The sequence below is a fragment of the Typha latifolia genome, chromosome 10 (assembly GCF_019914945.1).
Source record: "Typha latifolia isolate L0001 chromosome 10, TyphaL0001v2, whole genome shotgun sequence".
Lineage (NCBI taxonomy): Eukaryota > Viridiplantae > Streptophyta > Magnoliopsida > Poales > Typhaceae > Typha > Typha latifolia.
The window spans coordinates 3,494,525-3,510,947 of NC_133095.1; the positions used below are offsets into that span (position 1 = coordinate 3,494,525).

The window sequence follows — 16,423 nt, forward strand, 5'->3', positions numbered from 1 at the left end:
TAATAAACTCTCCGTAATTCAGTGTGCATATTGGTATCAGAAAAAGAGACATCGTCTATAGCATGACCTCAGTGATAGAATATGCAAAATAAAGCTCACATTCTATAGAAAGAGACCATTGCTTAGTATAATAGTTACGGCTTGTTTAGCGAGACCGTGTTTTTCTGATTGACTCATTTATGTTTACAAGCATTGCAAGTTAGAATATTTGGAGACATGATAAGTAATAACGGATCTAACCACATCCTCTCAAAGAAAAATAAAATAATAACAGAGCCAACTGGGGCATGATTAGCTGTGTCAGAAAGTGAGCTTTGAAGACGGAAAATAAGCATTTCCATCAATCTGCTTTTAATTCAGGTGAAGGAATCTACTTGGAAGAACGTATAATGGTTCCAAGCCAATCCTCAGGATTCTCACGCACTTGCCCCTTTAGAGCTCTTAGTGAGTACTCCGTACCAACCTGTATGTATTAGCCGCAATGCTTAAGTCTGAATTGTAGGATTTAAAAAGCAGAGTATTGTGGACAGGATTATAATTACTAAATACCTTTGCGATATAGACATCAATGCCAAGTTTTGCTATCATTGCAGCTTCAGATATTTTCGTCTCCATTCCCCCAGTAGTGTCATGGGCTGCTACTGTGATTGCAACTGAATGTAGAAGAAATTAAGTCATATCAGGTTAGCACAATGGTATATAGGAAAATGGGCTTAACTAAAAGCAGCATAAAGCGCTCTGTCTGTAAGGAAAAATAAAAACCTATTTCAATTTTCCAACACTACGTGGTATAAGCCTATCTAATATTATATAGTCGCTTACCTACTGATATATTAACAAAGAGCTGTGTGAATAACTGTCTAAAGGAGAAAAGGCTGTTTTGATGCCGTTTCCAAGATATTTTCTCTACATGTTGAACTCATCAGCAGACAACCGAAGATATGAGCTAGCTTCAGTGTTCTAATTGACTAATTCAGAGCAGAAACTGATCTCAGTTTTCTAGCCATCTCAGAAGCTTCATAATGTTGAACATATTCATAACTTTTGAAAAGCAGCAGGCCACTAGCATTGGTTTCATTATAATCTAAAATTGACTTCTAGGAAGATAATTAGTAGTTGCAACGTACCTTTCTTGCTATTGTGTGTTAATGCAGGTCTCACGATGGACCAGTTCCCATCTTCATCTACCACTGTTATGAATATGAATCAATTTTTGCAAATCCAGGTGTATTATTCTTCCAAAGCAAGGAAATTTACTCAGGATAAGGGAAGATAATAATACATAATAATTATTATGTAAATATAAAAAGAGAAAATGTAGATTACAAATTAGAACAGGCAGATCTATTATGGCACTGAAATCTCACCTATCTCTCTGATAAGTACAGCATTAAGATCTGTTGGTGGACGGTCATATACTCCTAGAACGTCAGTCTACATGGGGAACAAGTGGAAATACAAGCAACAAATCAAAATATATTTCTGATGATGGCAAATAGTTATACCAGTATAGCAAGTTTGAAATGTTAACTGATCAGTCAATTCCAACTAAACTATTTGACATATATATACATTTATATAAAAGAATGTATGCATTCATGGAATTCCTGAAAGATAAAATTACCAGAAACACAACATATTTGGGAAGCAATAGCTGTGCAAGGTGCCGGATAATGACATCCCCACTCAATATGGTACAGTCCTGATCAGTTAGTCCTACAATCAGTATCAGATCAAGAAAACAAAATGAAATGTGTTTTCCCTCCCACAAAACCTCAACTACTAGAGGAAGACCATCCACATATTGACATATGACATGATCTAATCAAGAAATACCTGCAAGTGATCCAGAACTGCATCTCCATGCAGAACCTAGAACAAATGATTCTTAGATCATAGACAGTATTCTCATAAATATTAACGTCAAGCTCTCAATTTAGAACACTGAATGGTAAGAGGAATAGTTATAGTTTTACTCAAATATGGTACAACACCTTGTTTAATCATCTAAGTTCCCAAACTAACTACAATCGAGGATGCACATTTTCTTTTCATCCTAACACTGGGGGTCATCATTTCGGACAGCTTCACAGCAGAAACTGCGGATCACTTAACTGGAATTGTGATTCTTTACCAATTGGGATGGCACTCTTCACCCTCTCTTGCTTATTTAATTAGCCAAATGCTTTTAAATAGGAGATAGAAGATGAGGTAAGTTGCTTCATATAACTTGGGTGCTTAAGATGGCAAATATTTTGCAGTGGCACGAGCTCAGAAAAATATGCATTCCAAACGGAAAAATTGTAATGAATCTGGTGCCACAACTTACAGGGACAAAACCAGCATGGAGTGAGTGAATGATTTGAGAAGCATCAGCTGAAGCAATCTGCAGAAGTAGTAATGCTAATCATAACCATTTGTACCAATAAAACAACAAAGAAGTAAAGAACTCTTTAATGATAATGACTATTTTTGTAGAGCGGTTGACTTAGCGTTTAAGTGAGTGCCTTACATGGATTCACCACCTATGAATACCTAAGCATCAGCCTTACCATTTGTCTTAATGTTTTACTTTAATGGTGGATTCTCAAAATAGTTGAAGATGTTGCCAAATTGGTGGAGTCTATTGACATGCTATTTCACAGTATAAACATACTCTTTTGTAGATTTCATGTATTAGCTGAAGACTTCTTTATTATTATTTTGACAGTTTATTTAATTTTAATCCATCTTGACCTATCTACTAGTACTTTGGTCTAAAAGATTGTACAAAATGTTTCATATTGCACTTGTCAGGATGGAAATTAATTATTTCACTTAAGTGTAATACATGTTGAGAAAGCAAGGAACTAAGTATCAGATGCGAAAAATATATAAATTGATGTGTAAGCAATGTAACAGAAGATTTCACATCTGCTTCTGACATTTCTTTGTTGAGTTGACCATCCACAAGCAAATGGTGACATTCCAACAGATGGTATTCCTTCTGCAAGAGAATATGAGAAATTGTCAAGCTGTCTATGTTGCACTGATATTGCCAATCAGTATAGCTGACTATGCTTGTTTATGTGGATTATTGAATGAGTAAAAGAATCTTCCACTGTACTGCATAGCTTCTCACATGGCATACTTCTTAAGAAGAGAATATGCAACCTATGTGGCTCATAAAGAGAAAATATTTTACGAGCCATAAAGGAAGAGACAAAATACTCTGGTTATGAGCCTTCACTTTGAAAAGTCAGATTGCTTCAACATGATTCTTCTACTAAAGTACTTATCACAAGGGCATACGAGTGCCAACATTCTAAAATACAAATGGTCATCCATTCATCCAACACTCAGCTGTCATATTAATTGCAAACCAAGCATGCATAATGAACTAAACACTTAATGAAGAGAAGTGTGTGAAACAAGTTTGGTAATGACAGATAGCATCAACTTACATCCATTTATTCCTGTGCAGAAGTTACAGTCACTAATCAGAAACTACTAAAAGTTAGCCTGAAGTGGGCCCAACAATCCAAAGATGTGGCTTCCATGAAGCTGGTTACTTGGGACATCAATGAGCCATAACTTTGATTGAGAAAATGACTCCAGAAAAATAATACTTATCTACATCCTGGGGCATTTCTGGTGAAATATATGCATTGGCCTGTACATAATTTTAGATGTCAAACCTTATTTTGTTACCAAATCTATGACTGAAGGGTGGTTGCAAGCTCACACTAACATGCAATACCAGACAAAGAAACTTGTTAGCTTGTTCAACAGTGCTAATACTTTTTATTGAATCTGAGTCCCTTTCAACAAATTAACTCATCGTTCTCAAGTTCAACAGTGCTAATACTGGAGCATTTTGTCCCCCAATATATTCTAACTTTTTCATGATTCAAAATAGTGAAACCTTTGTCAACATAAGCATCACCAGCTCGTAATTTACCTTGATCGGACAGACCATGTCTTGACGTATCCTAACACCACACCTTGACCACAGATAGCTCCTATTTTACTGAGCATATTCTGAAAAGCGAAAGTAGTAGGCGCTATCACTTCCCTGATGAGTCTAATTAGACAACCACCTTTCAACTAAAATTCATCATCAAATCAATCTACTTCATTTCCTATATAACTAATATCAATCTCAATTAGAAGATAACGTAGCATAAACCAATCCTCACTGGAAAGAAGTCATAAATATATGAAGTTCCTTTAAGCAAGAATCAGCATTGTTTGCTGGACCAAGTGATAAGACACTTTGCCTGCATGATTAACGATGATGTAGTTGGTAGGATCTTTTGCAAAGTAGAACAATTTGTCACATACATATGAGTATTAAAGAGACAATTGCCACAGTTTTAGCATGCATAAATGTCAAACAATGTGATACTATGTTTCAACTAGAAAGCTGCATTTCAACATTGTTGCACAATACAAAATGAAAAACTCAAGGCAACCGTACCTCTTGCAAGAGCTCTCACAATTTCAAGGTTGAGAGAAGTCACCTGGATTATTAGGAAAGGACATAAGTCTAAGAAAACTAGCAAGCAAAGATACAAGTTGGAGATGCAATAAACTCTGAAACATGTATCGTAGGAAAGTTGCAATAGCTAAGAAACAAAAGAAAAACACATATGAACCTCTGTAGTACCAAAAATTCATTTCATCAATGCCCTTACAGAAATCCTTGTAGCCACAAAACCAGCCTTGACAAGTGGGAGATGCAGTCCTCCTTTATGGACCCCTGATCTACTTGCTTGAAAGTGTCCAAAAGAACCTTAAAGGAAGAGAATGTTATGTGAGAACTGCCATAGTAAGGAATAAAACTCAATTTTTGTCTCCCAACAAGCCTGGAGTTGTTAGTTAATCATTGACTATGTGCAACGTATGTACCTTGAGAGCAAATAAGAACATAGACAATTTATCCTCTTTAAGGTACGGGCCTATCCGACCATGTTGTCTTATGCACTTCACACTCCTCTGACCACTTTTTGCATACACTTTAGTTGTACACTGTACAAGTTTAACATATTACGAGCATTGCCCGATGTTACAGCAATAAAGTTCATTAACTTATAAACTACACAACCCTTCTACAGTTAGGGATGCCTTAGGTGACCCAATAATGCTTCCCCGCAATCTCGTTGTTTAGTGAATTGTGACTCATTTTTTGAAAAAATCCTGATATTTTGCTAATTCAGAATACCCTTTAAATGGGGCCATAAGACTCGGTAAGATGCACTACATTACTCTTCATTAGGCCTTAATGAGTATTCTCAATCCAAAAGCTTTTGAAACGATATACATTAACATTACATATTAAGAGCAATCAAACTAAACCACACATAAACTTTTGGCTCTTTGCGTCATCCATGATTTTAAGTTTTAGTTCTCTGTGATATGCACAACATCTTCCAAACTGAGATAAACGAATCAAGAAGAAAAAGAAGAGCAAGTCATCCTTCTAACCTGCTCCATGGACCACGATAAAATTGTTGCCCAAATCCATCCCCAAATGCTCTCTGAGCTCATCAATCGCACTGGAAACAGTAAGCTCTCCAGTTCCTCTGCTCCAATCCATTCCTAAAACCTTTGCGGGAGAAGCGTTTCCTCCAGAAGACCCCATGGCTTCTCTTAGCTGCGCACAAGCAGATCTCAGACTCTCCTCATCTATACTCTCTAACTCGTTCTTGCGGGTGATCGCAGCACCACCTAGAAATCGCCAAAAACTGGATCACGACATTAAAAAGGAAGAGATTTCTGATCTAAATCGGGGAGAGAGAGATATAAACATATATATACCGAGCTTGACGATGCAGCGAAGGGGTTGACGCCCTTCGATTAGGGCTCGATCCAAAGGAGAGATGCTAGAGTTTGGCTTGTTGGACTCGTCTTCCATCGATTTCTTCTTCTAAGCTTCGTGGAAGTGGTAGTGCAAAGCACTTCAAACTAAAATTTCCGAATCGGTTCGCTCAAATTGATATATAAAAGCGAATTATTTTGCAAAATAACCCCTGCAAATTGCAAAACTACAGGGTTCTTACAGGGAATCATTACAAATGTAGGGTGCTATCCGCAAATGTTCTAAATGCCATTCTTTCTGTTGTCGAATATATGTGAATAATAGACAAGAAATCACACATACAACTATTCCCGCGCAAAATTCGCAGTGGATGATTTGCAGAATCCCACCATTCTCCACTCATCTTACAAAGTTTGCACGATCATTTCAATGTGGACAATGGGAACAAAACGCAACGAGAAGGAAAAGAAATCGGCCGGTGCCTCTGAAAGCCGACTCCTTTTAGAAATTGGAGAAGGTAATGGAGAGATTTGTAGCATGTGATTTTTTTTTAGGGTTTAAGCTATTGATCCTTTGCAAGATTGCCCATGTTATTCTTGGATGGCTCTCGTGATTCTTGTGATTGTGTCAGAATTTGTTTTCCAAGCTAAGTGGTAGAGTTACTTAGATGAGACATTTCACCCGTGCATTCTATTTAGATGACAAAAGACGAAGCTAGTGAAGCTTAAACAATTTGGAGACTACCAACTATGTTCTCGTAACTCACCTGCGAGTTCTATCGGGTAAAGCCAATGATTAGAGACATCGGGAGCGCAACGTCCTCAATCTATTAGGGACCATCACAATACTTTGTTTTAATTAGACAGTCGGATTTCCTTATCCGTACCAGTTTTGAGTCAACAAGTTATTTGATATGATAACTCACTTTATTGCTGAAGTATCCATTGGTCCTCTTTTTGTATGAGCAACTTCTGTTTGTATTTATTTCTGAGTAAATTTTGTTCGTGTCAACTACTTCTGAAGATTGGGCAAGGTACCTGCAGCACTGCATCTAGAGCACACCATGCTGATACTGGATAAATTGCCGCCGTGAAGAAGGTCTGGTTTGACAATTTTGAGCCGGAAAATGTCAGTTTCATGGCGCTGAAATTGAGATCCTCTGCGCCATTGACCATTCAAGCATCATACAATTGGAAGGATTGATAAGTTCTTCAATTATCATTTAGCTTGTATCCTGTTTTCAAATATATGGAGCATGATTGCAGGTCTGCCATCTTGTTCCAAAATAAAGTTCAGCGAACCAAAGGTTTTTCCATGTTCTTGCAAGTAAACTCAAATAAAGGTTAGACTATTGGTATCTTGTTAGTAACTTAATGTTGCATTTATATTGTAGGTTATTATCTAAGCTTGAACATTGTCATTCACAAGGAGTCATGCACCGTGATATCAAGTGTGCTAACCTACTAGTTGGGGATCCTGAAGATAGCTGATTTTGGTTTAGCAAATTTCTTTACTCCTGGAGGAAAGCAATTACTAACCAGTAAGAATTTTTTTGTATCACAATTCTATTTCCAAAGTGGTAAGCATGTTGTCATTCAACTTTGATGCAAAATAGTTGTTAGCTTGTGTGACCAATCAAATCCGTGAATTGGAATAATCTGACCTCAAATCTAACCAGGGTGATGTAGTAGCACCACTGAAAGCTTTGGCAATCATGCCAGCTAATAGCAAACTCTTTGATTAGGATAGGCTGGTGGCCATGTATTAGGTGAATTAATTACCATCAAAAGAAGAGATGATGCAAGCCACACACTTTCCTGTCATTCATATCTGCCTGAGAAGTAGAAAGAGTCCTTTTCAAGTAGGAAAAGTATAGTAGTAATTTTTTCTGATACAAGTGCTGAAAGAGTGCAGGGCCCATCTTGTCCTTGGCCTGACCGCATAGTTTATTGAAGATATAAATTGTAATTATTTTCTTACCAGCATTGTTTCGCTCTTTACTTTCTTCTACTAAAAGTTTTGAAATGTACTCGTACATTTTTCCTAATGACAGAATATGATAGACAGATTAATTGAGTTCAACAGAATTCTTCTGAGGCAAAATCAACCAAGTCCTATGCAGATGTAATATTTCAAGCAATGTTGGATGACAATGGAAGTTTCTTCCATTTCTTGCAGTTTGAACACAAATAAGCTGCATTTGTCAGCACAACATATCGAATAAACTGTGTTAAAGCATTATGTCACATTGCATATGAATCATACATATATATATACACATGGCAGTAAGTCCTTAATTGCATTAGGCATTTTATGAATCGAACATTCCACTTGCAGTACATACTACTGATCAACATCGAGCTATATATAAACCATTTATTTGATTGCTCCATTTCTATAAAAATTCCATGACTCTTATCCTAAGAATTTTGACTTGAAAATTTCATTACTATTTGGAACTCCTCCTGCTAACCAAATTGCTTCAACACTTTGTCTGTGAAGATGCAATAACTTCTGGATGCACAAACCAAATTCTCTGATATGAAACTTTCTGTGAAAATACTGTGATCCCTCCCCTGAACATCTCTGGGAGCAGACAACTGAAACCTCAAGCTTGCAGAGCAACTTTCTCCTCCGGTTCGAGCTCTCTTTGGTTGTCAGGTCCAACATCCAAATTCGAGTAGCATTGCGCTTGGCATGCCTTGTAAAAGATGCAGCTTACAATAACTTCAAGAACGATGAACAATGAGTATATGTAAACAATCGAGAAGACCTCCCAGATGGCAGACGGGTCGATTTTCCCCGACAGGCGATATGGATTTGTCACCCTGAACCGAAACAAGGATTCAACTGCGGCCATTCCCAAATTGGTAGGCAAGGCCAGGGCCAAGGCAGTTGCAAACTGGCCCTTCATTAGAACAGAGGCCTTAAGCACCGCTCGATACCCGCTGCAATCCTCCATTGCCGATACCACAACAGCCATGTTGCAGACCACCATGGTGTCTGCGATGACCACACAATAGAAGAGCGCGCCGACTGTACAAACCGCAGCGAGAGAGTTGCTCGACGAGAGGTGAAGCATGTCCACAGCATTGAAAGCAAGGAACAGAAAGGAAAAGATTGCAGCATTGGTAGATAAGATTAGAAAATTGTTGAAGAGATGAGTCAGAAGAAGAGGTCGATAGAGTGGAAGGAATTCAGACAACCGAGGAGGGGCAACTCTGCTATGCCGGCATTCGCGAAAGATGTGAATTATGGAAGCTTTGGCAAGGAGAAGAAAAGTGAGGGTGAAGGGGAGAGTGCAGATGGAGGTGAAGATTGTCTCAGAGAGCTTGACATTGACGAGGGAGAAGAAGTCGGAGGCCGGGAAGTTTGCGGCGCGGAAGAGTAACCCGAGGCTGGAGGAGATGGTGTGGAGGATGGAGGAAGAAGGGGTGAGAGCTTGCGAGAGGAGGACGGAGGCCGAGACCGGGAAGACGAGGAGCGCGGCGATGGATGTGAAGGAGTGGTAGCTCTGGAAGAAGGATCTCATGGAGCATCTTATGATGCTGGTGGCCACTGCCATTTTTTTTTCCTTGTTTGGAAGTTTCAACTTCCTCAAATGATAAAGAGGGGAAGGAGATCTTCTTTAGCAATGGTGAAGAGACGTACAAAGTGAACTCCCAACGAGTGTGTGTTATATATTGGTCTTACCTACGTGGGAAATTACTTGAATTGGAAATAGTTTGCGATTATTTCACTATCGCACCCCATATTATGCATTTATTTCAGTTTACACCATCTCTTTGCACTATTTCTTATTTTTCTTCTATTATATCATAGTTGTTCCTTATTAGGGTCTGTAATGAGAAAATCCCCTAAAAAAATTGAACCGCTTTGGATGGCCAACCGACCGTAGATTGCCACTACATGTGTTGCAGGAAATTCCTGCACCCGACGCCGTAGTCGATCAGCTGCTGAGCTCGGTTCAAGAGGTTTATTTAAGAGAATTTTTTTAGTGTAGTTTTCCAGATGAATGATAGGCCAACAACTAATTTCTTATTTTGCCGACGGCGATTTGGATTATAACTTGTATTTTAATTTCTTATTTTGTTTTTAGCCTTGCCTATCGAATCCAAGCCAACATCTCTGTGATTAATTATTTCATAGGTCGAGTAACCATAAATCTTTTTTTTTATTAAAAAAAAGAATTAGATAACTTTCTTTTTCATTATGTTTGTATGAAAAATATAACGTTTTTAAAGAGTCAATTTAGTGTTGGGCATAACCATAAAGTGTAATTTACTAATTGTTCTTACGCCCAGATTGATATGATGTGATGAACTAAGACTTACAGTAAAACTAAGTGTGTGTCAAGTAGTTAAAAAAGTGAAGTTTAATAAAAATGAAAAAAATAGTGAGGTAATAATAAGGTAACCAGATTTAACGAGTGGAATACCAATGTGTCACTTTCTGTAGTGTTTTTTGTATAGGATATCAATAAGATTATATTAACATTTTGGTCAATATATGCAGTGGGATGAGATGGACAGTGGGTCAGTGGCATGGGGACTTCTATATCATGACAATATACCAACTAATATTGCTCCCAGTTTGGGATCTCTATTTGTGTGACACCCTTTTGAACACACCACTTTCCCAACCTTTGGACGTATCACCTACTGCAATTCAAATGCATCACCATTCACCCACCAGCAATGCATCTCTTCTTATATATATATATATATATATATATATATAGTGTTCTAATTAAATAGATGCAGTTGGAGTTCGAACTCGAAAACTCTCGTATATTTTTTTTCTTTTTCTTTTTTTAACTATGAGAGGAATATCTATATTTTTTGAAGGCTAAATTATATTTTCACCTCCTGTATTATGTGACAATCTGCATCCTATAGAAGAATATATGCTTTTATTCTTTATAAACGCAGGATAAAAGACTATGGTGTTTTTTTTTATCCCTCTTTTTAGATAGGGTAAGAGATAAAAATTCCTTATCCGCTATATAAATAATTATTATATTTTATCATGAAAAATATATGCAGGAGTGTTTGTGAATATAGAGAATGTGCTAAATAAATAAATAAGAAAGCCTACTTAAAAATGAGCAATAGTTTAAGATCTAGATATAATCATTCCTATTTTTTTAACTAAATAAAAATAAGAATAGGAATATCATCTATCACATATTAAAAATCTTCATCTTTATCATTATTTTTTTATCCGATGCATTTGCACAAAAAATAAAACTCTAACTTTTAATAATAAAAAGATTAGGGATGAATAACTTTCTATAATGGAGTACAAATAACTTAGATAGAAGATGTATAAAAATCGTCAGGTATTGGAGAGTAATGTCTGAACAACCACAAACCTAAGGGGGACTACTCGTCGAGGTAAGGAATGTAAAACTTAGCCATTAAAACTATCAGAATGTCATTTTCGTTAATTATCCATTATATATCTTTTTGTTAAAAATTAGGGTAATTATAAATTGCTTGGTTTTGTTTAAAATCAAACTCTCTCCTAAACTTCTATTTATATTATTCTGCCCCTTCATTTAGAGTAATATAAAATTGTTAACTTTTTCACCTAAATTTTATAGAAAAAGTACATGAAAAAATTATCCAACCTTTTCTATCTTCTCATATCTAAGATTATAAGCCTCAAACCTTAGTTATTATTTATCATAATGCATCTCCCTTTAAATTTAAATATATGACCATGGAATAATTTTATGAACTAGATTTCGACCGATTTTGACGTAAGAAATTATGTGAATTTTTATGGTGGTAGACTCAACGGTTATGAATTTAATAGCTTTTGTTTCACGTAAATTCATGTTTGGAGTGCAAAGTTAAAAATAAAAAAGTGAAGAAATTTTATAAAATGGTAGATCGATAATATCCAAAGTTACGGTGGTCGTCGAAGGGTGGTGATGGACGATTGTAAGGTAGAACAGCTCGTGGATGAAGAGGGTGATTAGGATTTGGGTGCTTTAAATGAATCTAGAGTTAAAATCTACTCCTACAAATATAAAGATAATTTACGACTATAATAAAATGATAATAACTTAAATATAAAATAATTTAAATCAATAATCATTCCGTACACCCTAAAAAACTCATAATTGCTCATATCTATAAGAGTAAAGTCTTAGCGGATCGGATCCACATGTGAATTATTTATTTTAATCTAAAATTAAAATAATAAATAAATTAGACTAACTAAACTTTATTTGACTCAACTCAACTAACTTGATCCCCGTGATCGGATCAAATCATATAACAAATAAAAAACTTAATTTATCTTAAAATTATAGGCAAACGATTTATACTTAATCAAATAATGAATCTATTGTTTCTTTGTTAAATTAGGAAGAACCGTAAGGGATAATTTAAAATTTAACCTAAAACATATTGGGTGATCAATTTTAAGCCCTCTAAAATCAATGCACCCTTGCTTAAAAGAGAAAAGTAGAAGAGAAAATTTAAGAATAAAATAATTATTTGATATATTTATTTTCTATTACACTATTAGGAATTTGAGAGATATTAGGTTGGTGTCACAAATCGATTAATGAGGCCATATTGGGTGGTTACACATAATTGATCAGATTCTGACATTTTGTTTTATACCAAGTAAGCAAATTAATGGTTGAAAGGGATTTATATAACCAACCAAATTATTGGCATTTAAGAGGTTTGACTGTTTTTATATTCATCATCTTATGTGCTTTCATAATGTCATTAATTCTGTTTTTATTTCAATAATTTTCAGGTAAAACCTGATAATAATCACTTTTCTTTTCTTTTACAAGAATTAATTACATTTAGACTCTTCGATTTACTATATAATATCTCTCACGTCATCTTATTCTTAATTTTTGTCTAAAACAAGAGTAAGATAGTTAATAGAGCATCTAAAATTGATCATTTGAGACTCAGTATGATATGTTTTAATATATCATACTGAGTCTCAAATAAATATAGAAATATAGAAGTAATTAATAAAGATATTATCTAGTTCTACTGTAGATGCTTATATTATTAATGTTTTCCTTAGAATGACTTGCATTTGAATTGATAAATAGTTATCCATTCTTATCATAGATAAACAGACAGACAGATGGATGAACAGTATAGTTGACTTCAAATATGAGTACCATTTATACCATTAATTTAATAGCTTTTTATTTGTTATAAAAGGGCTGCATTAATATATTCATCTAGGGCCTCATTTGTTGTTAAACTAAATTGTAATCAAAGCTCAACCCAAAGTTTTTTATTTTGCAAGTACTTACAGAGGTTGGGTTGGAAGGAAGACAAGGGACAAAGAGTATCAGTACTTTGGTAGGAGGTCAATTCGTTAGGTGGGAAGGAGAAGATACCCCTAAAACTAAAAGAGCCCTTAAAAGCTTGTAATTTGAATGCTATTCTTTTATTAAAGAATTTGGGCCCAGATATCCTCCTCATGATTGGGTATTAGTCATGCTATTCTTCCATTTGAGCCAAAGGAAATTATTTTATAGGAATGTTCAACAATGATGGGCATCAAGGATTTAATAAGATTCCAGTTCACTCTTTGGTAATTTATCTAACCACTCACATTGGAGGACACTGGCCTTTAGAGATGAAAAAAAATATACTACTTCATGTAGCTAATTAATCTCAATTATTTGGGAAAGAGAGTTTGTTTTTAGGGAGATTATACTGTTGTTTGGCTCGATTTTAACTTGCAATTATGTGCTTCAAATTTAACACTTTTAAGTATCTTGCAGTTCAGACCAAGTTGCAATAATTAGATTTTTTTTTACAAAAAAACTAACAATATATATGTCCGAAGTATCTTTATTATTATTGGCGCTAATATTTTTCACAATATGCAAATTGCTGAAAGACTAAATTATCTTTTTTGTTATTGAATCAGATTGTATTTTATGGGGGTAAATAATTCTTTTCATATTTTCGTGAATGACTAACTAACAAAATTATTGAGTGTTTAAGTTTAAAGTATAGTTAAACAGGCTAAATCACATAGAGATATATTAATTACCTTTGTTGTTAACTTATTGCACTATAACAATTGGATATTACTAACTATGTTCACATTAATCTTTCACTTTTGATATTTTGAACTCCATTGAAAAGGTTTAAGGTTAGAGAACATTTGGACTCCATATTAAGTTTAGTACCATATAAGATAAAAAATAAAGAAGTAAAAATGTATATATATATATATATATATGGCGAGTCTACAATCTACAATGGCAAGTTTTTGAATTAAATTGGATGCAATTATTTATCAATCCTTACACATGAATTATTATTAATATTATTTTGATAGATAAACCCTATAGACTAATCATAGGTCAAAAAAATTATACAACACTCTAGTGAAGAACCGCCAAATATCAAACCTAATATATACAGGGAAATCTGAACCCAAAACATCTATCTATCCGGTATAATTTAACCATTGTGCTAGAGTGATTGGCATTAACATAAATAAAATTGCTCTAAATGTTTAAACTATATAGTTATGATAAAATTCAATATTATTCTAAAAGCTTAAATTGTTCGGAAACGATGTCATTAATCCTTCAAATTTTAAAATAATGATTTGATTCATTCATCTTGCCATAGCATATATGATTAGATCTACAAGAATCAGAAGCACCAGCTATTTTGTCCCAGAGAACATAAAGAAAGGTTTAAAACATCTCTTGGATGATTAGTTCAGTAATCTTCCACCGACAAAAGGGAAGGTGAAGTTAGATCCTCTTGAGTCAGCTTCAATCCAAGCAGCAACCAAAGATTTGAGATGCTCTCAGTGTCCCATTTTGTTTGATGACATTACAACCACCATTTTATTTTGGAGTTGGCCCATCTAAAGATTTGAATATATGTATGTATATATTCTTATGATTTATGGACAGATGCAAAAATATTTTTAGTTATAATGTAAAAAAAGAACTAGTATCTTTTCTTTGTCTAGCTAATCTAACTCTAATGGTTTCACTGTTTGAGCTACTTGTTCTGAAAAATTTATATGAGAACAAAGGAAAAAAAGATTTTTTTTATTCAACTACTTTGAAAGCTTGAATGATTAGAGTAGAAGTATAATAAATGAGCATGACATAATTCGAACTCGAAACATCTGCGATGACTAATACGTTTATATCCTAACGTCGATATCATTAAGATTAATCATATCAAAGAGTCTTCCATAGAAGCACAAAATGAGCGACTAATCTACACATGAGAAAATTCGTCCACCAGAAAGTGAACTTGGCAAAACAATATCTGTTTTTAACATATATGTGCTAATAAATAAAGTCGGTGGAGCAATATTTGTTTTGCCGTATATGTGTTGATAAATAAAGTCGGCAGAGTAATGTCTGTTTTGCCGAATATATGTTAATAAATAAAGTCGGCAGAGTAATATCTAATTTTCCGTATATGTGCTGATAAATAAAGTCTGCAGAGCAATATCTGTTTTGCTGATTAACCTCTAAAATTAAAATACTAGAGTCGATAACCTTTATTATTATTTTTCAATAAGGCACAATGTGGTTCACAAAATAATTCATCCAAACTAATTTTTTTTTATCATTTGTGAATCTATTTGTTAATAATAGGACCACAAATGAGTCAAATTCATGCAATCTATAAGAGCTTTGATTTTTCAGGGCAATTATGTTAAATTCCTTAGTAGCACCTCTGATGATCAAACCTGAGACTCTCCAATTGAGGTAGGAGTGCTAATGATTAGGAACTATACTTAATACAAATGGACTAAAGATGATAGGAGATAAGAACTGGTATTATCTTATAATAAATCCTCATCTACATTCTTACTAATTAGCTTGGTATGTTTTGCGCAGTTGGATATAATGTGGAGAATCTCATGGAGAAACACATGATCAATAGATTCAATTCAATTTCAAATACATAGTTTTTCTTGACCAAATTAACACTCCCTAAGTTTATTTTTTATACATCTAGTACACTTTAAAACTTAAATATAAATTAGATGTGTTTTACCACATAAGTTAAATAGCTGATCAGATGACGACTTCCAAATATAAGTCGCTGATTTGATCAATAATTTATATAAAAATTTAAAAATAACTAAAAAAAATGCTATATTAGGAGAGAAATGTTGTATAGAATTCACTTTCTAGTTTAGTAATCCATATGTGGAAGTTGTTAAACCAAAAAGCTACTTATATGAAAAAAAATAATTCTAAGACTTAGTAATTTTCTGTGTAATTTTTTCACAGTAAATGACTTATGTTTGAAAGTCACTATATCAGTTAGCAGTTTTGTGATTCATCTAATTTTATATTTAAGTTTCGAAGTGAATTAAATATGTGAGAGATTCTACTTCAATTCATCTAATTCCATATTAAAAGAAAAAAGAATTTTGCAATTCATTTAATTCACTCGAGTTTGATCAACAACTCCCTTTTTTTTTTTTTTTAGTTCTACTTCAAGTGGGAGAGAGTTCTTCTCTCAGGAGTTCTATTCCTATTAGAAATGCTCATTTATACTAAAGATTTGGCCCATATGTAAGGGAGTGAGTGTTGGCAAATACTCTTATAAAATTTGTAATTCTAAT

The 16,423-nt window shown here is 34.4% G+C and overlaps 2 protein-coding genes across 5 annotated transcripts; both read right to left on the reverse strand.

Moving 5' to 3' along the window:
• Positions 1-82: 82 nt before the first annotated feature.
• Positions 83-5,959, reverse strand: LOC140797016 (isopentenyl phosphate kinase). Of its 4 annotated transcripts, none has more exons than XM_073150276.1 (12): positions 5,800-5,959; positions 5,467-5,709; positions 4,677-4,774; positions 4,460-4,502; positions 2,925-2,986; positions 2,330-2,386; positions 1,837-1,872; positions 1,625-1,702; positions 1,368-1,434; positions 1,128-1,190; positions 550-653; positions 83-463 (listed from the first exon to the last, which is right to left on the reverse strand). In XM_073150276.1, the coding sequence occupies exons 1-12, from the start codon at positions 5,894-5,896 to the stop codon at positions 371-373; spliced, it is 1,041 nt and encodes a 346-aa protein (XP_073006377.1). In that variant the 5' UTR covers positions 5,897-5,959; the 3' UTR covers positions 83-370. The 4 variants fall into 4 exon arrangements, with proteins under 4 accessions (XP_073006377.1, XP_073006380.1, XP_073006378.1 ...); XM_073150279.1 differs by having other exon boundaries at positions 5,467-5,726; positions 5,800-5,941; XM_073150277.1 differs by lacking the exon at positions 1,837-1,872.
• Positions 5,960-8,408: 2,449 nt separating this feature from the next.
• Positions 8,409-9,365, reverse strand: LOC140796461 (uncharacterized). The gene has a single exon (XM_073149501.1). It carries the CDS (start codon positions 9,363-9,365, stop codon positions 8,409-8,411), a length of 957 nt encoding a protein of 318 aa, XP_073005602.1.
• Between the last annotated feature and the right edge of the window lie 7,058 nt (positions 9,366-16,423).

Coding starts and splice junctions, on each gene's coding strand:
- LOC140797016 (XM_073150276.1), bottom strand. CDS start 5,896: ATGGAAGACGAGTCCAACAAGCCAAACTCTAGCATCTCTCCTTTGGAT. Junction 2,987..4,459: donor TGTGAGAGCTCTTGCAAGAG/GTACGGTTGCCT, acceptor ATTCTCTTGCAG/AAGGAATACCATCTGTTGGA. Junction 2,387..2,924: donor GGTCAACTCAACAAAGAAAT/GTCAGAAGCAGA, acceptor CTACTTCTGCAG/ATTGCTTCAGCTGATGCTTC.
- LOC140796461 (XM_073149501.1), bottom strand. CDS start 9,365: ATGGCAGTGGCCACCAGCATCATAAGATGCTCCATGAGATCCTTCTTC.